This window comes from Myiozetetes cayanensis, unplaced genomic scaffold (genome assembly GCF_022539395.1).
Source record: "Myiozetetes cayanensis isolate MyiCay16 unplaced genomic scaffold, myiCay2020 scf12, whole genome shotgun sequence".
Lineage (NCBI taxonomy): Eukaryota > Metazoa > Chordata > Aves > Passeriformes > Tyrannidae > Myiozetetes > Myiozetetes cayanensis.
The window spans coordinates 7,750,623-7,774,639 of NW_026086826.1; the positions used below are offsets into that span (position 1 = coordinate 7,750,623).

General features: G+C 42.5%; 1 protein-coding gene and 1 long non-coding RNA gene across 3 annotated transcripts in view; one reads left to right on the forward strand and one right to left on the reverse strand.

Moving 5' to 3' along the window:
* LOC126635537 (uncharacterized) overlaps nucleotides 1–8,818 on the reverse strand; it is a 29,041-nt gene extending 20,223 nt beyond the window's left edge. Inside the window, exons 1-2 of one of the 2 annotated variants that reach the window (XR_007627737.1) lie at nucleotides 8,012–8,818; nucleotides 4,226–4,395 (exon numbers count right to left, since the gene is read on the reverse strand). This is a non-coding gene — a long non-coding RNA (uncharacterized LOC126635537). Of the gene's footprint in view, nucleotides 1–143; nucleotides 914–4,225; nucleotides 4,396–8,011 lie in introns of those variants that run through there. The other variant, XR_007627739.1, reaches the window with a different exon arrangement.
* Nucleotides 8,819–10,177: 1,359 nt separating this feature from the next.
* Nucleotides 10,178–24,017, forward strand: part of RNF11 (ring finger protein 11) — a 30,335-nt gene continuing 16,495 nt past the window's right edge. Inside the window, exon 1 of the mRNA XM_050306881.1 lies at nucleotides 10,178–10,694. Within this exon, the coding sequence (XP_050162838.1) occupies nucleotides 10,572–10,694 (123 nt within the window). The 5' untranslated portion in view covers nucleotides 10,178–10,571. The remainder of the gene's footprint in view (nucleotides 10,695–24,017) is intronic.

Consider the following 24,017-nt stretch of genomic DNA (forward strand, 5'->3'; position numbering starts at 1 on the left):
AAAGGTTAGAGGCAACCAAAGAAAACACCTATAAAAATGTGCATAATAAGGAGATAAGGATGAAAAGTTACTTTCTTTTTTTAACATGACCTACTTGTGCACTAATTTTTTATCTTTAAAAAGTAGCAATTCACGAGTCACACCTCTTCATTCCCTTTCAAATCAGTTTTATACACCTACACAATTCTTCTGACAGTGGATTACTGCAGGTGTACACTTCAATTTGGAGTTTCCAGTCCTGCTATGTTTTCTTGACAAAACCTATCAGTACAAGAGATTCATATCACTCTGCAACTTTTAGCAATTAACCCCTCTCTTTATGATACACTGCAACTGAACATTTCATCCTACAGATCAGCTGTACAACACATTACTCTTCACGATGTAATCAGTTTCCTCTTCATGTAGGCACATACAAACAACTATAATTTCTAATACAATCCACTATAAAAAGTATCACTGAATGTTTGCCCTTGTCTTACACTCCTCCAGAGACTTCTGCTTTTTCTAGAGCCTTCTGCTCAGAATAAGGCAATCATTTGTCCTTTATACCAAGGCTTGTCCTGTCTCTGTACTACAATGAACTCACCTGGTGGAGCAGGGATTCTGAGCAATGGTTATTCCCTCACTGGAATAAACCCTTGCTTTCCAACACCATTTTATTACAAGCTTTACATATTCATTTTCTTTTCCCAGGCTACAGCTTCTCCTCTAGATTTCACACCATACTAATATCTGTCTGTGCTCCTCTTGTTGAATTGTTTGTGTTTCATTATTTAAGTGCAGGGAATTTTAAGTAGCTGTTCCCACTTCAAATGCTTTTCCCTTGAGGGATGAACTACCCTCTGCTGTTCCCTGTCTCTTAAGGAAGAAACAACTTCCATGGAAAGGAGATGCAAAAATCCTTTCATGGCTTCACTTCACACTAAGAAAGATTTCAATTTTGAATGCACATGCTGGTCCCAGCAGAATGTGCTCTGAGGTAAAAATTTGATTCCTGTATATGGCAGAAGTTCTAATATTCTCTTCCTTAAGGAGCAGACTGAGGTAAAAGTTGGGAATATACGTTTTTCTCAAAGGTTTTGCCCTGGCTCACACAATGCCTCAAAGATGCCCTTCACCAAAGATGTAGAATTCTATCCCAAAAGAGGCTTTGGATTGCTACGAGAAACAAATGGAGTCAGTCAGGAACGCCTCAGCATCAACAGACATTTCTGTAAATTTTTAATAATATGTTGGTTATATGCATTCATAGCTTCATCTGTTAATTTATTAGGAACAGTGACTTTTTTTGATCCATATATGTTAAAATGAGTTGTGTTTATGAAATTCCCAGATTCCTTAAGGATGAAAATTTAAGTATTTCAATTCAATACGAAGTAAATAGTTATTCTAAACTTAAAGTGTAAAGTGGCTGATGTGCATTCACTTCTACAGATAATTTTAAGTAGTAAAATTCAGACTATTATTGGTAAGAATTAGGAGATTATTTCCTGGCTCTGTGAGTGAAACCAGAGCACAAACTTTTGCTTCTTTTTTGATCCCCATGCTTAGTCAGACATCCACCTGTAGGAATAGCAACCTCTGTTCTCCTCCCAGCAAAGGGCTGGTACAGCACCCAATTCACGTGCCTTAATCCTTTTCACTCTTGTCATCCCCTCCAAGCAAGCCACTCCAAGCAACATGCCCTGGGTTGGTTGCCTTCACAGCAGAAGTGGTTTTACATTTTCAGCTGGAGGTGTTTCAGCAGGGAGGCACTTCTCCCAACCCTTCCCTAGATGTCGCCACAATTTCTGGCTACTTCCTTGTAGCCCTAATTACTAAATGGAAAACTAGCATATAGGGTCCTGTTTTCTTCACATAAAAGAAGGAGAAAACTGTATGTACAGAGTGACAAAAAGATATTTAATGTCACACTGAAACTTGAAAAAAGCTTTTTAAACGGGCTTGTTTTCACACTCCTTTTAGCTCCCTAACACTCTCACTACCAAGTACGTTGGCTCATTGAGTCTGGAGCTACTTGACTTTTTCCATTACTTTGTGCTGGAACAAACTATCTCCTCAAGGATATTCCCAAGGCTTCCAGATTCAGCTTTCATCCATACTTTGCTATTTTTTCTCTCTTAACAATTTTTTTCAAAGAATGCCTTTCTGCCCTCATATGATTTTGCTACCCAAAGACTCATTTATGCTACACAAATACTATAGGACACAATTCTGTGAGTTCAAGGCAGTATTCAGGCTTGTTACTGTTTTAGTTGATCATACTTAAAACTGAGTTCTGGGGACAACATCCTTGTTTCCACCCATATTTATCACCTCTCTGTAATTCACTGTTTTGTTCCTGTGGAAATAGCCTTCAAAAAGCATATGCTGATTTCTACTCGTGAGTGAAGTTTCCATATTGTCCAGAAACATGAAGACTCTCCGTTTTATTGCAAAGATCACCAAAATACCTTCAGATTTTTTCAAGTATTTCAAATCTGTTGTGCTGAAGTAGTCATTGATTGGTTGTCCACAAGATGGGGCTTCTACAACAGAGATCTTTGTATCCAAATTTAAGATTCTGACGTAAAAGCTATGAATGGCATCACAGTTGACAAGAACATATTTTCAAATTTTGGCACAAGAATGGTCCTCACGAAAGGGACTGCACTCCTCATTTCTTGTGTCAAAAACAATAATCCCTCAGGAAATCAAACTAGCAGCAAGTGATTTTATCCTGTTCTTAACCCTTGCACTGTGCTGGTGTACAGCTCATGGTCAGAGGCAATATGCACGTTACAATCAGCCCGTGTCTGGCAGAGGTGCTGTGTGGTCACCTACATCCACATGAGGTTTTGTGGAACTGTGCACAGACCAAAACACCAGTGAAGTGTATGTGGCTTTGAGATGTTTTCTAATTCAATATATAGGCTAACAGTTGAACAGTTGAACTTCTAAAACAGTGTGCAAGTCCTCTGTTAAGATGAAAACACCCCCAAATAAAAGTTAGAGAAAGTCGCTCCACAGAGTGTGTAATTTCTATAAACTTTCTATAAACTGAAAGAGGGAACAGTTTGCTGTTAACCAACTGTAGGCATGCACTTCAAAATAAATTAAAAGAAAATATTCTTAGACACAAAAATTTTGAAACATTAAAAAAAATAGCAATAGACTTACAGTACCTTCAGCTGTCTTGTTTCACTATGTGGGAAGTGTTTGTTTAAACAGTATGTGATTTGTTCTTCTAAAAAAAAAAAAAAAAGCCCTCTTTCCTCTTTTGTCATAGAAGTAAACAATCAAGATTTTAATGTCTTATAGGAATCTCCCAGCCAAAACCAGGACAGACTAAGAGATTGTACCTTCTTGTATTCCTTCTCATAATTCTAGAGACACCAGTCAGATTTAATTTATGATCATTCCTATCTTCTGCATGATGCAGTTGTTTTGTAGAATTTTTTGCAGGAAACACAGTATTCCATCAAACCACAGAAATGTTTGGGCATGCAAAAGCAAACACTGGTACAAATTTCCAGCCAGTCCCTCCCAGAGGAGGCTGTACACACACAGACTAATCAAAAAGTAAAACTGAATGTTAAGAAGGAGAAACATTTCTGGCCAAAAGGTAAAGCTGATTTCCCAGAGACAGTCATTCACAATCACCTAACACTTTCAGTACAAAATCTTCAATGGTTCCCTCTCACATTCCTTCTGTTCAGTCTCCAGTAACTTGTCTGCTGCAATTCAGCTGGCTAAGCTGTCACAGACCAGACTTCCAACAGGAAGTGCAAAACAGTACCCTTCAGAATAATCATCTGGAGAAGCATAAAATAAGAAAATCTGAGTAGGCAGGAATTACACAGAGAAGGATAGGGAGTGACAGGCTCTACAAACTGCAGTCAGTGATGCATTATGAAAAAGAAAGGACACTAAGTTTGATAAACGGACTTTTTGCACACACTAAATAATACTTTCTTTACTCAACACTGAGGTTTTAACTGGAGTACTCTGTCCAGTTTACTGGAAAAGTGGACCAAAGAAAGACTCTGCAGGAGAGTGAAACATATGGGAGATTTCCAAATCATGATCCATAAGGAAAGATTGAAACAAAGCACCAAATCAGTCTTCAGGGATCTAAAATCTCTGTAACAATACCAACAGGACACATAATGAAGAGTTTGACTTGTAGCAAGCTTACATATGAGGAGAAAATGTGAAACTGGAAGGGATTAGAATACAGTACCTGTAGCCATCATTCAGTATCCAGTTTCAACAGTTCTCTGTCAAGGAATGATGAAGATGTAGATGATCTTGGACTAAGCAGAGTTGTCTGCCAGAGGGTCACACTCCATAGGTTCTCATGAATCCTTCCATGCATCATTTGATCACTCTGTTATTGCAGAAGATCTATAGCTACCTACACGTAGAAAACAAAGATTTTAGGCTACAGGAAAAATGGTGAAAATCAGAGGAACAGGAAGACTTAGGAGAAGGTGAATAAGAGGTGTTTTAAGTTGTGCAGCAGAATGTATATTCAGCCTGGACAAAGGATAAATTCACCAATTCTGTTTCGAAGAGATACAAGAATTTTGGGTACTACCTCGCTATTGCAGCAACCTGAATGCCCTGTGAAGAATAAAACCACTCCAAAATAAATGTCCAATTTGGATGAAAAAATATCATGTTCAACTTCATACCCCTCAGCAGTTGAGGTAATTCTGGCTTCCAGACCTGCTACTTCAAATATCTACCTTTCCCATACCTTGGGCAGAATATCCCTGAGGCTGCAGTGACAATACCTGATGACTAACAAACTGGCCACCGGTGAACTCTCTGGCAAGAGCTTGCTCCTTGCAGGTTCAGGAAGTACTTACACACAGCAAAAAGTGAAGAAAGATCAACACTTCAAATAAAATTTTAAAATATTAAAATTTAAAAGACAGTTAAAACACAAATTTCTGTGTATTGACTATCCACTGCTTGTTGAATGCCAGCCCAGTATTCGAGTCCCAAAGCCTGTCAGGAGGAGATGTCAGCAAGTCACACGCCAGCTCAAACACAACAGTTATCCTGCAGGGCCTGGGATTTCTTAATATTCTGCTGTTGGGAATGTCACCATCCACTCCACTTTCCCAATTTTTTACCTACTGACGTGTTTTCTTACTGGCATTTTCTAAGGGCATAAGGGAGAGTGAGAATCAAAACAACACAGCAGTAAAGCATCAGTTGTAAATCACCCGAGAGAAACAAAACATTATACACCAGCCAGGAACCTTTTTGGGGTTATCTCCATATAATCTACTGCAACTAAAACCATTCCTGAGACACGTGACCTAATCCTCCTTTCAAAGCCTTCAGTAAATGAGATTCCCAGATAATCATTTTCAGTGCCAAATTACTCTTGCAGTTTGAAATAATTTCCTAATGTCTACCTTAAATCTCCTACTCCAATTCCATCACCTCTTGTCCTAGACCCACTGAACATGAAGAAAAACTTTTGCCTTCTCTCTGCAGAGAAACATTGTACATTTTGGCAGATCATTACTGTTTTTCCCAACACTTCCCTTTTCTTTAAACTAAACAACCCCAATTCTTTCAGCCTTTCCTCTCAGATCATGTTTTATAGGTCTCTGATCATTCTTGAAGTTGAGACTGTGGTAACACACGGTACACAGAGAAAAAGGAAAATGAACTCCTACACAAAATTCACCAGGAAGCTGGGTGACAGAGGGTTTGTTTGAAGAGGTTACTTTTTTATGATGACTGTTTGCTTTGTTGTCTGGGTTTTTTCAGTGCCAAAATACATGTCCTTTGTCTTCTTTGTGACATACAGTGTAGGTGCCCCAGTGCACGGAATAGGCAGGCATTATACTCCTTGCTGAAAAAAACATGCTGGATGTGGGGAAAACAGTTATTATGGAAGGCAAGTTATTTTTGCCAGTAATGGAAAACTTACCCTTACCAAGATAGTATCTTCGGGATAAATTAATTTAAGTGGCACTTGTGATACCAGGATAATTTAAGCAGAAGTTTAAGTAATTTTTAGAAACATGAGCAAAATCCTGCATCACAAAGTGCATTTCAGGGAAATATATTAGTTCCGTAATTGCTTTCCAGAGCTGCATTCACTCTCCCTCAGAAAACAATATACAGTTGTAATATATACTGAGAAATGGTTCTATGGTTCAGCTAAAATGAACAAAACTAAAAACAATTCATGTGCATTTTAGAAGACGCTCTGTTCTTTATAATAAGATAAATTAATTCCGTCATTCCCATAATCATAATCACATATATAATAGAAGAATGTAATTTAATTCCATTCTTCAGAGGTATACAAAGTCTTTTTTTTTTTTTTCCAGAAAAAGGTTTTAAAATAGTATTGTGTCTCACTCATTACCTGAGCAAACAGCACTATCTCTGAACCTCTGGGTACCATAGCATGGAGAGATCACTCAGAAGTTAACTGGGCTTCTGTATATGAATTGGGGAAACAATCTTATCCAGAAGAAAGATAAGACATAATAAGAGATGGTAAGTGCCAGGAAAGTAAGCTCGATGGAAAAAAAAAAAAAAAGGAATTGAAAAAACTTTTCCGTGCTGAGGACAGAAAAGGTCTTTCAAAAACTTTTGTTGAGCATGACACATTAAATATATCCGGAATGTTGTCCAACAATAACATGACCATGGATCACGTAAAATGATGTAATCAAAGGGTCTTTTATCTATAAATTAGGCAATTTATGATGTCAATTTTGCAGAGAAACTATTGGGGTTTTATGTTGTCAGTGGATTTTAGATGTCTAAACTCAAAAAGAAATGGATTTCTTAGTAAGATAGTTCCTCATCTCTGGCTAGCTCATACAAGCCTTAGGAATACAACATTATATAACTTGTCTCTCCTCATATCAAAAACCTACAAAATACAACAAACTTTGCCTGCATACTTTAAAAACGTTTTTCTTGAATTTCCATTTTGTTTTGAAAAACAGATTTCACTTAGAAGATGCTGGCTGCCAAAAAGTGATTAGAACTGACATATGCATGACATTGTATATCGAGATGTACCAGAACATGAACCCTGTACACTGGCAAATTTCAGACTATCCCCATTTCTATTCTGACAACAGATTACATCCAACTGTTTAAGTGTTTACAGATGAGAAAAAGTTTCATTGGCTTAGGTTGCCAGTTCTGTATTGATATTAGTTTGACACAAATGTTTGTATTTGCCTTCATCTTTTCTACCTGTAGTATCTGCAGCCCTTAACCACTACATGAATCTTTCCTCCTCTATAGGATCATATTAAGGCTCTAGAAAACCAAGTTATCAGACTTGAGATAGGAGAGGAAGTTGTTCCTAAGGAGAGGAAATAAAAACCAGAGAGAACTGAAGTAATCAGTTAAACTGTCCCATGGTTCTGCTAGAACAAAGACACTGTGCTCATAAATCACATCCTCTGATTAAAAAAAAAAAAGAGACCATACAGACTACAAGTGAGCTTCCAAATCTGTATGGAACAAGGACCTCCTGCAGCATGGACAGCTCATAAACCAGGATCTGGTTTGGTTTGGCCTATACTCTGTTTGGTCCACAGGCACCTCTACTGTTCTGCATGTGCAAGGATCTGTGTCTGTTTCCAAAAAAGCAGATCCTTCTAAACAGCCTCTGTGCTCACCAATATGATCTACAGAGAGCAGGTACAGTGAAGTCTGCCAGGTCTGTTCAATCTCCTGCAACTTATGAATGGTGAAAACATCTCGTGTGTTCTCTGGACAAAAGACTCTCACATCAACTGCTTATTGAAGCAATAAGGACAACCGACCTTCACCTTGAAAAGCTCTTCAGCTGCTTTCTTGTCCCTAGCCTGCATAAAAGGGTATCAAAAGGAGTAGGCTCACAGCCACACCATAGCATACGCAGGGATATTTAAAAACAACACTTGTGAACACAAGAATGTTTCCATTTTCTATTTTCTGGACTGCTATAGAACTTTTGAGCTGGTGATGCAAAGCCATCATTAACAACCTACCTGATGTAACAGGAGTGAATGGCCTAGAAAACCAGTGGCTTCAACCATCCATAATTCCAAGAATCCAGGCATGACTGGTAGCAGCTCTTTGTCATTCAGAGCTCTCACAGGTGCAGCCTGTTGTGCTGCAAAGACAAATGTGAACTGCTGCTTCCTCTTTGGTCTCTGTGAGTCCACCGAGAAAAGATGATCTCTTCTGACACTTAACAAGTCTGTATTTTTTAAATGTGCCCAGATTTCAAGTAAGCACCCTGTACCTACCAATGGGAAAGTTTTAACTGGGCTTAGCAGTTATTCCTTTAGATCTGCCTCAAGGTAGATAAATGCAACATCTATACCATGGGACCCAGAGCATATCCCATCTGTGTCCTGACTGTGTATCAGGATGAGACCAGGGACCCATGTTTGCACTTTGGTTTCCACAGACAGGAAATCTCAGCATGTCAGCAAGCAGGGAGGCATCGTATACTCCCACAGGACCTCCTCACTGTACAGGATCAGGACTCCAAGGCTCAGTGTGGCACATACCTGTGGTCTACACTGAGCTACACCAATGACACAGGCCAAAGCCTCACAGAGAGAAAAAATTATGAAATGTCAGCTGAAATAAAGAAGTCTTTCTAGCTGCCCATAATCTCATTCCCAGCGTTGCCACTGCACAGCTGAAAATACCAATAACAGCGCTGGAGTTTCACCACCAGGTTCTCACAGCAGACAGCTCTGACATTGCCTTAACCTTGAAATCAGGACTGGGCGAGGCTGAATCCTCTCCAACAACTGCTTGCCCAATTCTGTTAAACCAAGCCAGCAGACTCATTGGATAAACACCCAAATGAGCAAGTCATGTAGAACAGTCATTATTTACAACCAGCCATTGCAAAGCCTCTGTATCTTGAGCAACACTCACAATTCCTGCACCATTTTCAGTTTCAGTTTCCTGGAAAAGCCTGAAACTGTGTTTGAACACCATAAATGGCAGCAATGACAGATTTTACACTGTGGTTGTTTAACTTATCCATTGATAAGCAGTAAAACTCCCTAAACAGCAATAAAATGAAATCTCCAAGAAAGACATTATATGGATAATCAGCAAAAAGTCTGTTCCCAGACTGACGTCCAACCAGCAAAGGCTGTGGAGCCAAACTCGGCATTGTGAGCAACAGGTTTGTAGAGACTCTGATCCAGACGGGAGGTCTGGTGCAAAGCAGGGCTGACCCGTATCAGCAGAGAACTTGCTGATAAGAAGCAGCCACGCTGTACAGCTTTACAGACAGAACTTTCCAGCTGGTCTCCTCTGCACTAAATTTGCTTCCCTTTAAAAAGCACTTCAGTTTAAAAAATGGATTTAAAATTTTTTTCCATAGCATGGACCTCAAAGCCAAAGAGGGATTTTGAGGAACCAACACATATGACAAAACTGGAAAGAACACTTACAGGACTATCCTGTAAGGCAGTGCCATTCCCCTCCGTGTGGGTCAGGGCTGGCACACCAACAGTGACATAGGGGCATTCGCTCTCCTGAAATTTGCATTTATCTGTACTTACCTATATTTATATCCAAGCATGAATACATTTTTGAAGAAAGAAAAGGAACTGAAATACATGGTTTATATTAGTACCTGCTAATCACATAAAAAGCCTGTAGATATGTAAAAGTGAGCCAAGCGACAGTCGCTGGTTTTGCCCCACACTGGGGCTCAGTGCCCTGTCCCTACACTGGCCTGTGCCCATTGGGGTCGCGCCAGCGATCAGCACAGGGATTCCCTGCCCGCGAACCCACCCGCGGGGGAACCCTTGGGAAGGTTCCTCGGCCTCGCACAGACCACCCGCAGCCGTGGCGGGCCGGGTGGTGCGGGGGGTCCCCGCAGCCGCCACGGAGGAGCTGCCCTGTTCTGCCCTGCCTTGTCCTGTCCTGTGTTTTCCCGTCCCATCCCATCCCGTCCCGGCGGGCCCGAGCGGCGGCGGCTCCGCCATGGCCGGAACACAAACAAACACCGCGCTGGGGGCGGGGCGAAGCGGCTCCCACCATTTTGGGGCCGGGGGAGCCCAGCGGGCGGCCGGGTGCCCCTACCGCGTCCCGTCCCGCCTCGTCCCGCCGGGGGAGGGCAGGGCTGTCCCCGCCGCGGGGCTGGGCGGGGGGCGCGGAGCGGAGCGGGGGCCCCGCGGCTGCTCCCGGGGCCCGGCGGGGAGGGGTGAGAGGAGGAGCCAGGGCGGCCCGTGCGACAAAGCCCAGTGCGCAGGGAGCTGGTGACCGGGAAGCAGAACCGCGCCGAGCTGTCGCGGGGCGGGCGGACCCTCTGGAGCCCGCTGCCCCACGGGGGGTGGGAGGCCCGTCCTGCCGCCCCCCCGGCTCGGGGGTCGGGGCGGCTGCGGAGCGGACCGGAGCGGGAGGCGGCCGGGCGGTGCTGCTAAGCCGCTTAGGGCCGGGGCTGGCATGAGCCTCCCCGGCGGGGCGGCTGCGGGCTGCGCGCTGCGGCGGGGAGGCTGAGGGCGCGGATCCGCCGCCGCCGCCGGCGCGGGAGGAGGCGGAGGGGGGGCCGCGCTCCCCGGGGGAAGATGGGGAACTGCCTCAAGTCCCCCACCTCGGATGACATCTCGCTGCTCCACGAGTCCCAGTCGGACCGAGCCAGCTACGGGGACGGGGCTGAGCCGGATCAGGAGCCGCCGCCGCCATATCAGGTAGGGCAGGGAGCGGGGCGGGGGTGCCGGGGCACGGCGGGGGGCGCGGGGGCCGCTCTGCCCAGGCGGGGACCGGACCGCGGCGCGGCGGGGCCGTCGCTTCCCCGCCGGCTCTCCTCCAGCGCTGGGCGGCCCGAACCTCTCCCTTTCCGCCCGCACGTAGCGCGGGGGAAGCCGCTTTGTCTCGGCCGCTCCGGCCGCTCCGGGCAGGCGGGAGGCGCAGGGCAGGGGCCGCCCGGCCGGGGCCGCGTCCTTTGTTGCCGCCGGCGGTGACATCACCGTCTGGCGCGGGGGACGCCCCGGGACGGGACCGCGGACCCTGCCCGGGCTTTGTCCGGGCCCGCCCGCTCCGCTCCCGTATTTTTAGCTGCATCAGATCCCCAGTAACTCACTGCCCCAGCGCCAGGGATCTTGTTTCCCCCTGTCCTGTGGGGCACCGGCGGGGAAGTGTTTCCCATTGTTCGGGTTTTGTGTTTTTTTTTGTCTCAGAGAGAATCTGTTAATTTACGTCTTGGTGACGAATCAGGGAGAAGGAAGAGAAAGGCCGGGTATTGGCTTTGATAGCTCTGCTGACAGCGGAGGGTAACACTGATGTGTAGGGGGGATGGCGTTGGTGTGAAAGCGCCTGGAAGGGATGGACAGGGAGAGGGAACCTGAACTTGGGATTGCACTTGTCTGCTCCCTGTGATCTCCACCTACAGAAATGTGTATTGACCCGAACAAGCCGTCTATAGCACTGAGAAATGAAAACCATCCCGTGATATAACTGCACATTCTGTTCGAGTTTTGAAAGTATTTTCCTGTGTGGGATAATAGCACACATTCCAGAGAAATCCATAGAAACGACAGACAAGACACAAATTCTTGGGGTGGGGGGTGTGACTTGGGAGCTGTACGTTTTCTAGGATGGGAGTCACTCCGTAGTTGCAGACCCTGATGTATAATTAACAAAATTGCAGGAAGTATTTAGCCGGACAGACGTGACACTTTAGCACGTTCAAGAATTACAGCCTGATAGGAGCCCTGGAAGTGTTGAGGAGAAACCCGACATGTAGCAGCCCTTGCCGGTGCCCTGAAGCTGCACTGGTGTTTCTTGGCAGCGTGTCCCTATTTGTTTTGTGCTGAATATTAGAATAAATTCTGTGGTGTGGGGAATTTTTTGTCTCTCTTCTGAACTGCTTCTGCTGAAGTCCAGTAAATAAAAAGTGCTTGCTGGCAGAGAGAAGTTTTTTTTGAAGCTTGTGTCGTTCTAAATTAAGCCTGAATTGTCCATGGGGTTTAGGACTGCATTGAATTTTTGTCAAATCAGCATAAAAGTTTGTGCAATTTATTGCATTAATATCCGTGATTCTAGGAAGACTTTTGGAGTTGTGTTTTTTTTCTTTCCTTTGAAAACAATCTGTTAGCTCTTGTAAGAGTCACAAATCAAGTATATGCCTTATGCAGGCCTTCTTTTGTGGATGTCGGTGTAGGTAATGACACTTCCTCTGTCATCAGAGGTTTTCAGAATTTTCTCTTGATGAAGAACTTGTTCATAAATGTGGATGGTTGACTGACAACATGATAGAGAGTAAAATAAATGAACCTACAGGTGTCTCCTGTCGAGTAAATGTATTCAGAGCAAAACTTCCCTCACTTGAATAGAGCTGGGTGGCATCAGGTGATGTGCCCACAGGCACTTGGCTGTCTCAGACATCGCTGGCTGTCCTGAAAGCTCCTCCACTGATCCTGGCAGTTCCTAAAGCTTCACCTTAAGGTAGCATTTCATGTCTCACAGGCAAAGTCAAAGCTACCCTTTCCACAGATTTTAAACCACAATGGTTAGTGATTTTTTTTAAAAAAAGAAGAAAAAAAATAAAGGCCTTACCTACGATATCATGCAGTGTTTCATGCACTTTGTTGAGGGGAGGGGATTTATGATTTTAAATCGTTTACTGTTTACAAGATGTGCAAAAACTCCAAATATGATCAAATTCCTGATGCCCCATTGTTGCTGTTGTGCTAGCCATAGGTCACTTATTTTTACTTTCAAGTGGCAGCTTAGATTCAGTGTTACAAATGGGAATTCAGGAGTTTTGCCCTTGTTTTGGATAATTGCTTCTTTTACAGTGTCTTATCCAGAATTAATGTGTAATATATAGACATTAGGACTGAAAGCAAGGAAGAGGATAAAACAAATTTGGAAACTTGCTTGTGGCAGCTAGCCTCAAGAAACTGGAAGTTGACCAGTTTTAAAACTAGCTGCTGAAAAGTCAGCTGTAAAATGGACATCGTTTAGAAGAGACTAAAAGCTGCTATGTTTGCTTCTCTTGGGTTTGCAGCAACGATGTGTCAACTTCCTGAATAGCTCTTGCAGGGTATGCAAACTGAAGGAGGCTTGTTGGGTGAAAACACACAGTTGTAGAAGATGACTGCTGTGTTTCTTGTAACTAACTTCTGTATTGTTTTGACGTTTAAAATACTTTTTCGTGTCCTGCCATGGTTTTTATTTAGCTGTTTGTTGGTTTCCAGCTGCAAAATGCGCCCCCAATAATAATTCCAGTACTGTACGTCAAATTTCTTTTATCAGTGACTGCTGTTGAATTGGCTGTGTAAAATTCCTGCTTCCAAAAGTGAGATTGAAAAATTGGATTGACAGTATGGACACATGGATTAACAGGGAATAACTGCTGTTCAGAGGCTCTGCAAATGCCTTTCTCTTGGTTTCTGTGGCAGTATGTGTCATAAGCTACAGCAGAAATGCCTAGGAGAGGAAGCATCTTTTTAAACAGGTATCTGAGTTAATGAGAAAGTGGCCCATTAAGGCATCAGATATTTTCCAGTGCATTGAGCTTAACAGCTAACATGGGAAATAATTTAAACACACCAAAAAAAAAAAAGAGTGTGTTTTTATGGCAGGGGAAAAGGAAGTGATTTCAAGAGTGGACCAGCATTTTCATAGACAGGTGCTAATTTTGAATGCCACCATTTTAGAACCCAGAAATTACAACTGTTTTTCTAAGTGCAAAGAACATGCAGCTCCATTTTTAACCAGTGAATCTGTGATTAGGAAAGAGTTAGCTTTGGTTTTGTTTTTTTCTCAAGTCCTCAAAATTGAGTATGCTTTCAAGTTTGTTTTCCTTTTTAGTCTATGAGTTCTTCACCATCTGTTGGCAATATGCCTTCTGCTGTTCTTCCATACAAGTTTACTGTTTTTTTCCCAGTTTCTCTTACTTTTAGTAGTTCCTCAAAGACTTTATTTTGCAGAACAGATGTGTCCCTTTTCTTAATCCTTGTCTCCTGTTTCTGTTCTTACACAGTTCCCTAATAGCTGCAGGAAATAATTTGCCAGTTTATTACATTTTGGGATTTTTAAACAGTAAAGTAGATGCCTTATATCTTTTCTCCCGAAGTTTCTAAAACCGTGGACAAAATACACTTCAGTCTTCTAAAAAAAGATGTTTAGCACTTGCTAAATTAATAAGTTGAAAGCATGAGAAATAAGCACAAGTTCTTGGTGTTGATAAAAGCACATTTGATTTGTTGATGTTGACAGATTCATAACATATTTTTTACCCCTTTACCTGAAGAGATACAGAGCACCCTTCATACTCCGTACTTCCCTGTGTTTTAGAGGCACAGATAAAATGTTTCAGTGGATCTAGTGGATTTTTTTATTATTATTATTTGGAGGGATTAATTTAAAACCTTTTGGCCTGGATACTCATTTGATTAGGCTGTAGGCACAAAATGAGACGAGAGATCACAAACATGAGCTTAACCCAATGCTGTGCTCCCATAATCTTCCAAAAGCTGTTGGGGACAGCAGGTTTTGAAAGCGCAATTTAGGGATGTCTCATGGCTTCTCTGCAACTGAGGTTGCTGCAATAGCCTCCCTGTGCCTCCTCTGTTAACTGAGTGTCACCTGAACGCATTGTACATGTGTCCCCATCCGCCTGTCTCGTTGTGCTTCATTCCAGCTGTCCCCAGTTCAGGGAGGTGGCACATCAGCCTGTTATGACAGTGCCCTGGAGATGCTGAAGAACTCCTCAGTTTGAACAGTCAGAGAATTTATTTGAAATAGTCCACTGCACTTCTGTGTGAAACTTGCCCCATGGATGGATATATTGGTTGTCTTTTGCTCAACAGAGAAACAAAGCTTTTATTGTGCTCTCATCGTGACTTAAGTAATATGTTACATCGATGTTCCGAAGCTGCCTTTTCAAAGGCATGCTAATTAATATAATTAAAAATTACAAGCCAGATTAATTCTGGTCTAGGAGTTGCACCCATTTAAAGAAACGTCTGTACAAAAATTCTCTTGGGCCCCAAGTGAGATGATTTATTGTCTGTGATTTTGTGTATTGTACAAGAAGCAAGACCGTGGTAGTGTCAAGTTACAGTCTTGATATGGAGGGGTTGTGTGAAGCTGGAACTGTTGGTATATGTTAGAAACAGCATAAAAGGGGGAAAGATGTGATGGGAGAACATTATATACAGAAAGATATCCATGAAAAAAAGCAAACCCACTCAAAAGTTTACGTTCATCTAAGTGAAAGGAGTATATTTTAAAATTACCTATGCAGGTCTTGCCCTTTTTTCTGCTTGTCCTCCACGTCTTGGTGATGACGTGTATGAATTACAGTTGCATTTGTGGATGTGAACTGAAATACCACTCCAGTCCACAATTCCTTAGTCTGGTGGAAACTTCAAAGGGCTTCAAAGGAGAGTGTGTCTTTGTTGGTGTGTTGCTGGCTGGTACCTTCTGCGTGGATAAGAAATGGTAGAGTAAGCCAGGAATGTTTTGTACTTCTTGTCAAGGATATGATTGCTTAAGCAACCTTAAATAACTCATTCTTAGAAATGACCAAGTGTTATAGTAGTATTCTGGAATAATATTTCTACCTGTGAAAGACGAAGCACTAAGTGATAAAGTCACTTCTGATACATAGTTATGATACAATTTACACACCTACATTCAGAAAATGTGTAAATGCTCCACGTCTTGTGCTACAGGTATGGTAAATTATTTGTGTGTGCAAAGCAATAAGAATTAATTTTTTAAAAATATCAGTATAGGGATATATAGTTAATTTTCCATAGAGTAATGAAATATATGTATCATGAAAGTAATTGTAATAACATTCAGGATTATTTGGTTACTGAACAATATGCCATGACACTTCCTACTCCTTCAAGGGCTTGGCAAGAACTTAGCAAGCTACCTAGAGAATTGCATTGCTGGTCATCAGTCTTACGTGGAAAGTTTCTTGAGGGTGCTAAGTCTAAACTTCCTTTCTAGACAACAGAAAACCCCCAAAACTCTGCACCTGTGTTTCCTGCCCCAGTGCATACTGGTTTCAGTGCAGCCTGCCACGCTGGTTGATTGGTGCTGTCTTCCATTCTGCTAGTGAAAAAAGCTGGTGGGGCAGAGAGAGAAGAGAGGAAGGAAAAGAAAGGATACCAGGTGGTATCTCAGGTAGCTTTAATCTTGAAAATACCTATTCACATAAACTTTTAATGAATATTTGTTGAGTATTCTAATTGTTTACCTGCTAAAAATAGATTTTAAACTATATTTGGTTAAAAATACATGTTAGACGTGGCTAGAGGAAATGGGAAGAGCATGCTGAAGTTTGAGTTTTCTGTGTTTTCATCTCCTTTTATAAAATTAGAGCCAGTTTCTAGACTCACTGTTGGCCGTAGGTAAAGATCTGTTCCTAACCATTCCGGCCAGAAGATTTTTCCAAGAGGGATTTTGAAAAGAAGAGAATATAATCACATTTGACAGAATTCTGCTTTCTGCTCTACGTGGGTTTCTGCAAGTGTCTTAAGTTGGATCAAGATGCCATATGGGTCCGTCCCTGCCTTCCTGTATCCCTGATCATCACTTCAACAAAGGAAGGAAGCTCGGCTTAATGAGCACTTCTGCAGACCCTGGTAATAGTTGTAGTTAAACTGGTTGTAGTCAAGAAACTAAAAATAACACCACTTGCTTCTGGCAGACTTGTGTCTTCCAGTCTTTGTGCTCATCCTTGGTTTTGCCTCCCCATATATGCACGAAGAGAAACATATTTGTGTTTTGAAGAAGTAACGGTCGGTGGAATAGACTAAAGCAAATCAGCCATGACTTTTCTGTGAGCTAATGAAACAGTTTTTAAGAGACCAAAGAATTACAAAATGAGCAGGTTTTTAGGGTTGTCATGGCTGAGTTAGAATCAAACTTTTTCAGGGGAAAAAGCTGAAGAGTCACCATGCTCTGACTCCAAAAGGCAAAGCAAGCTTCGATCCCGATTTAGACCACAAGAAAAATTTGCCCTGACGTTGTGGAGGTCTCAGAAGCGAAGATGTCTCTTGTTTCTGACAGTGGGATGTGTATTTGTAGAAGATGCTGTCTTGTTCTGCCAGCCTCTTGGGGGGCAGCCATAGCAGTGACCTGTCTCAGCAGAGCTCGAGTTGTGTAACTTTTTGCTGGATAAAACTGCACTTCGACCAAAAAAACCCCAGCCCCAAAACTAAACAAAACAAAATCCACCAAAAAACCCCCACTCTATCTGCCCTAGCATAAGCTATTGTCATCTCTACTTAATGTCTTCTCTTCTGTTTGTAACCTTAGCAGATCACTTAACTGGTCTATGCTTTAGTTTCTTCACTGTAAAATGAGGAGTAAAGCAGTAATAAAGTTTATCTTTAGTGCAGGCATGCTTTGTAATTTAATTCATGTTTGTAAAGTGTTCTGTGGTAATTTGATTTTAATAAAGTAATATTCCTCTATTATAAAATGAACCTCTGCAGAAATTTATGACAAACCTGCTGCTGTAGAGAGGGAGTTTCATCAAAAGATCTGTTTTAAGGCAGTAGATAAGTCTCCTAAAATCTGTTTTGGAATCTGATAGTTCAGCATTAATTTGGCAGCCTATGTTCCAGATGCTCGATTACTAGGAATGAAGAGGCTGTAGAGATGGTAATAAGAAATCTTACCTAATCAGGATGATGAATCTTTGCTGTGCTGGGAGATTGTGCATTCTTTTGGGCAAGCCAACCTAAACATGCAATACCACCCTCCCCAAAATCTGGGACCACCAAGCATTTAGGAAGCTCTTCTACTTCCCGTCTGTACCGCTGGTTCATTTCTGGGATCAGCTGTTGCTGCCCGTACATCTGGAGTCAGTTTTTGAACCACGGAAAATAAACTAGTTTTGTGTTTTGAAGAGATAAGGATCTGTGGAATGAACTCAAGCAAATCAACTGTGACTTTCCTATGAACTAATGAAACAATTTCCAAGAGACCAAACAGTTACAGCGAGTTGATTATTTTATTTACCAGCCCCTCCGTAGGAATCTGCCAACCGCTCTGTTTCTCATCAGCGAAGACGAAAGTCAGAGTGCCGGTGGCATAAAAGCTGCTGGGCCACGATGCACACACGGTGACACGGACAAACAGCAGATGCTTGCAGGCAACTGGAGGAGGAGATAAAAGAACCATCCTTCCAACCGCAGTTGCGTCAGCCAAATCACAACCAGCTGGTTTATTGCACCGGGCATTTCTGCTGATCCGCCACAACGCTCACGCATGCTCCGTGCTCGGCGCGGGAGCACGCACACGCACCCTCTGCCAAAGGCTGCGCTCGTTTCTGAGCCTTCTCATCCTGCCTCTGGTTTAGCCACTGGTTTAGTCGAGCGATGATGTAGACCTGAGGTGCCTGGGGGAGGACTGAAACTGTTGGAAGAAAGAGAGAAGCTGTGACTCAGGAGATTCGGTTCCTCCCTTAGCCCCAGCATGCAGTGGTGAACCTGCAGACTATTATCCTTACAATACTGAAGCCTGTTTCCCTCAGTTGTATGTTTTGGACAGTGGAGTGCCCTCTGTGTACACTTGTCTGCTTTTTACTCAGATGGAGTAATTTGTATTTCTAGAGGCAGTGGTATTTCTAGGTTCAAGAGAAGTCCTTGTACTCCAAGGCCAAATGCCCCATGAAGGGACGTTCTCATCCTCAGTCAAAGATAAGTCTCAGCTGGCTGACAATGCTGACTTTTCCAGAGCTTGGGATTGTAGCTAGCCCATATACCAGTAGAGTTTGGACTGCTAAGAGACGTCCTAGAAGCATCAAGGAAACACCTGATTTATGACTAATAATATTTAATGAAGCTGCATGACTATCCAGTTGTGAGCAAAAAATCAATCAGTCAGTGCTGGTTTGGACAAAAGCAAGGAATTTGCTATCATGCAGCCATGATCAAAACTATTACATTTACCAGATGCTGCCAGTTTCTAATCTTTGTCATGGACAAACTGCTTTAGAAAAAAAAAAGTCTGACTAGAATATACCCCAGAGATATATCTGTAACATAACTACTGTCCAAGTATATATAGCTCTGTAGAGACTGTAAGGTTTCCCTGTAGTCCTCACCACTATCACTCTGCGTGGCTCTCCTGATGATTTGTATCCAAGCTCTAGCCAGAAGGAAATGGAGCAATATTTATCTGTATTTATTCCCATGAGATGGATCTTGGTAGTGGGGATACAGATCTCTTATGACTCAGTGTGCGAGCACTGCAGAATTGGATGAGGTTGGGTGCTCTTGCCCTCTCTGTTTCAGAGCTTTGGGAGGCTTATCTAAGAGATCAAAGTGCATCAGATTCCATTATTTCAGTATCTATGGGACAGTATAATGCATGAATACTCTGGGACGATGCCTGTGTCTGACTTTTATTCATCACTGTAATTAAAGCCAGATACAGAGCTTGTTCTGTGCACTGAACATTAATCACAGTGTTTTAGTAACATGGTTGTCGAAATCCTTAATTCAGACATAGTGTAATTTTGCAGCATAGATTAAGACCAGTATTTATTTTGCCTGAATACATAAATTTTACTTTAAGTTCAGAAAGAGAAGTGATTGCTCTCGGGTTTTGAACAAACGAGTGCAAGTGTTGCTTGATTACAGATGTACCAAACTGCTAAACTGGTTTGGTCTGTACTGTTGCTTAACAGAAAGCAGTGAACTGCTGCATTCAGTGGAAAATACATAAAAGGCTTGGCAAACCAATGCTCTAAATTCAGATTTAGTTAAGATGCTGAAATTAATATTTTAATAGTTGTAGACTTTATTTTATGCTCTACGATAGTACTTGCTTAATTGCCATTGCCATTCTGATGTTTTGGGATTTCCCTTGGTTTTTTAAGTATTATGATTTTTATTTCAGTTGCATCCATGTATCTTCAGTTTAGCTTATGAAATATGACTAAGTCATTGCTTTAGTGTTTGCTTCACAGAGTTCTGTAATGTTATATCTATATATTTGGAGACCTTGAGGCAGCTGTGGCTTGTCCCATGGAGAATGGCGTCCTTGAAAGTATATTACCCTTCTTGGAAAGGAACACTATCACTTAAAGCAAAAATACTCACTTTAAATTAACTGTTAATTCTTTTCTAGGTTAGTGCTTTTTCACCTCATAGTTCTTGGCTCTCTGAGGCTCTGTGGGCTGTTTTGACTGTGCTCACAAGTGCTAATGAAATCCCATCTGTAGTCATTAAACTGAAATACAGGTCCACAGCTCTACTTGACAATTTATAGGGAACTGCTGATCAGAAACTTGTAAGGAGCACTGCATGAGTAGTGTCATTCTAAGTTCTAAACTCTTCCTGCCCTGCTGCAGTGGCTGAGCTGAGTTAGATGATGGCCTTTGGCCCAAACATGAGTGAGATGCTCGGCTGCTCTCCCCCTCTGTCCTTGATTGGAAGTGGCAATGTGGTGCTTAATCCATCAGAGTGGATTCATACGATAACTCGCCCGGAGCTGTGCTGGGTTGTTTATAATCCTTCCAGTCAGTCATCTGTAAGAACCACAAATGAGATACAAGGAAGGATTTTACATTATGTCTGAATTTAGACAAGCTCCCTGAAATTTCCAAGACCTGAAGTTGCATTTATTTTACTGTGTGGCTAAGCTACTGAAAGTAAGCTTTCCAAAGAATGCCCATTCCTTCTGTAAATATAATGGGTTTCTCAATTTACAGTAAATGGAGTCAGGGTTTGAGAGAGGCAGTGTTTAATGACAAGTCTTGTTTTTAAAAATCCTTTGTGAAAGAAAAAGCACTATCTACACAAAATTACATGCTCCAAGTAATCTTTTTTTTTTCCCCTCTAGAAACTATATTCTTGTTCAATGAGTAACCTGTTTTTTCCTACCTCCCAGAAGAAGCAAGATGACCTAGATCTAGAGCTTTCTGGGAAAAAGTTCACCCTATATATAGCTTCTCCTGAACTGTCTTTATGTAGCTGTCACCTACTCTGAGCTGATGAACCGAAGAGAAAGGAGCTGTAGTTTTAGGCTTAGGTAGGAAAGGAGGGTGTTTTACCTTCCTCTTTTTGGGGGTCTGTTAAATAACATCTTATGCACATGCCACTGGCTGGATGCTGGTGAAGACTAGACTTCCCAGCTGTAGCACACAGAACTTCATGTCTCTGGGTCTCCTTTATGTGCTGCAGCTGAATAATAACCAGTTACCTCTGGGTTAACAAGTAAATTGGGTCCTGCCTTTGTGCCAGCAGCAGATTCTGCAGAACGTGATATCCTGGGGTCAGTGTGTTCTTTGCTCTGGTCAGATCCTGCAGATGGAGATACCTCCAAGCAGCACTGCTGGCACAGTGGTGTTTTCATTGGAATGCAAAAAGTGGGAAAATGGTAGTAACAGCTACATAACAGATGATACCAAACAGGGTGTTGGTGTTGAGGGATCAGGCAAATGTTTCCACCTCAGGGTGATGAGTCAAACAGTGAACTGTACTGTAGGCTGAGGGAAATGTGTCCATTGCTTTGTTGGTAAGCATGTTTTTTTTAAGATACAGGAGAGTTTATCTGAGTGCATCAGCAACTTAAGCGTTTTGGGCTTCTTTCGGAGGAGAGAAGGGTACTTTCCAAGTCCCCAAAGAAAGTGTCACTGCCTACCACCACCACGTACTCCTCTCCTGGGGCCTTCATCACACCAGGGGCAGTGCCAGTGGAACCCGTTGGTGCTCCTGTGGTGGGCTGTGTACACCTCTGGCATGTGCAGAAACCAGCATCTGCATTCACTTAAACTGATGGCAGGATCCTGCTCCAGCACTTAAAAATAATTGCTTCAACTGGCCCTGCTCAGGAATGAAGGGAGCCGAGGCCAAAGGAGAGGCTCAGGGGCTATCTCTGTTCAGAGACCACGAGCTGAACTCAGGCAGAAATGTGGTGTGCCTCGTGATCAGCATTGTGTGTGCCCGTGTTTCTGGGCAGGGAGCTCTGATCTAAACATCCACTGCAGCCAGAAGGAATCGCTTTGCTTTTCCTCCTGTTTTCCACTTGAAGCCATGTGCTCCCCAGTCACTTCATGGTGACTTTGGTGCTTATCTCATCCCTTGGTGAGTCATCTCGTGCCATTCAAGTGTCTGAAATGGGTTCTCTTGCTGTTTTTCCTCCTGTCAGCTTAGTGAACTGAACTGACTTTGTGGTGGAGAGTGGATTTATCTGCAGTTTTTACTATCTGTAGATTGCATATTACTTAGTGACATCTGCAGAGAGGTCTAGAGGTGTCAGGTATTACATGTGTGCTATTACCACCAATATTACAGAATTTTTGGCTTCCTGATGTTGAAATGAAGGCTACTTAACTGCATGTCAGAACATGCACAGAATGAATAGCTGATACTAGCTTTGGCAGTGAGTGCATTTGGGAATGGTCATGTGCATGAAGTGCAGTCTAAAGGTGTCATTTCGAACCTGATTGGGGTGGTGATTTCAGTTGGAGTGGCTTTGCTGCTTCAGGACAAGTGTCTGATATAGATAAAACCTTAATTCTTTATTTCTTAAGTAGGATCTTTCTGGTTTAAAAAAAAAAAAACTAAACAAACAGAACAAAACACAATAAAAGAATGTAGATTTGTCTACCACAACCAGCCTTAAAGATGCTCACTATTTTCTTTTTGAAGAAGCTTTATTAATGTTACCTAACAAGTACCTATTACCAAGAGTAGACTTGGTAAATGCAGGAATGGGTGAAGACTTTCACAACCTGTTTATGTTGCACAGCAGACTGTGATGTCCCTTGGGACACAACTGACCACAGTAAGATCATTGATCTGCTTTGTGGGTGCTGCTCTGCCTCTGTCCTCACACAAACCTCCCAGTTATGGCTCCGTGGATGGTTTCCAAAGTCTGGACATAACTTGGCAAGCTTTGTCACTGCTGTTAGGAGTTTGATTGCCTTTGTGCATATGTATGTGGGGACTGCCAGTGTCTGTGGCTTTTAATAAAACAACCTCTCTGTTGTCTGAAATGTTCAGAATTAAGAAATCATGTAAGTATGCAAGAGTAGGAGCTGAGCTGGCTGCCTCAATGTGACTGCTCTGTTTTATGTGTTGTGACTCCTTATTTTAGTTTGGCATCTCTTAGAGGAGGCCACTAGTTTCCTGTTGAAGCCAGACTTACTCAAAGTAAATTGAGGGACAAAGTCCTGTTTCAGGAACTAAATTTGAGAAGCAAATCTTGCTACTCCTTCATGCAAACACTTGTGCAGTATTCCCAGCTCTTGTCCTTGCTGGGGTAGTGCCGTGCTCTTACGTGGCTTGAACCCCCTTGCTCAGTACCTTTCTGTTCAGTTTTCTGAATTCAGAAGCAGTAACGCTGAACACAAGCAGTAAATACCATCTTTACAGCTTTTTTGGAATCTTAGGAACTGTATTCGGTCAGGCTTAATTTTTGTCTTGAAGACAAAAGAGCCTCAAAAGTGCAGGAGATGGGGCTGCTGGGACAGCAAGGGACACCCTTCGTTTTTGGTCATATTCCACATTTCTGGGGCTGTGGGGCACTGCAAAGCTGTAGAAGTTACTTTCTGAATGAGATTGCTTGCTACCACTAAGGTTTCCTTGGATTGTTTCACAAAATACACTGGCCCAGTTTCAGTTTGAATACAGTAAACATTTCATCTGGACAGAATATAACTATTTAAATAAGACCTTAGTAGCTATTGCCCTTTCTCCCTTGAATAGACTTAGGTAACAGAGAAAACCGAAGTAACATAAATATGATTTTAAATCATGATTTTAGAATGGTCACCGTGCTCCAGCAATAGTGCCTGTGCAATAATCCCATGGCCACTTGATCACTGCTGACCTTACCTTTTGCTTGCCATGGGCCAAATCCTCACCAGTGGTACAGCTGCCTGGTGCTGCTCAAGGAACACAGGTGGGTTTATAAAGCTGGAGAATTCAGAATGTGCTAGAACTTCCATCTAGCATCTTTATAAAGGTCTTTTTTTTCAGCCCTGCCTTCGTTCCTGCTTCTACCTGTAGATTATGCTGCAGGAGACA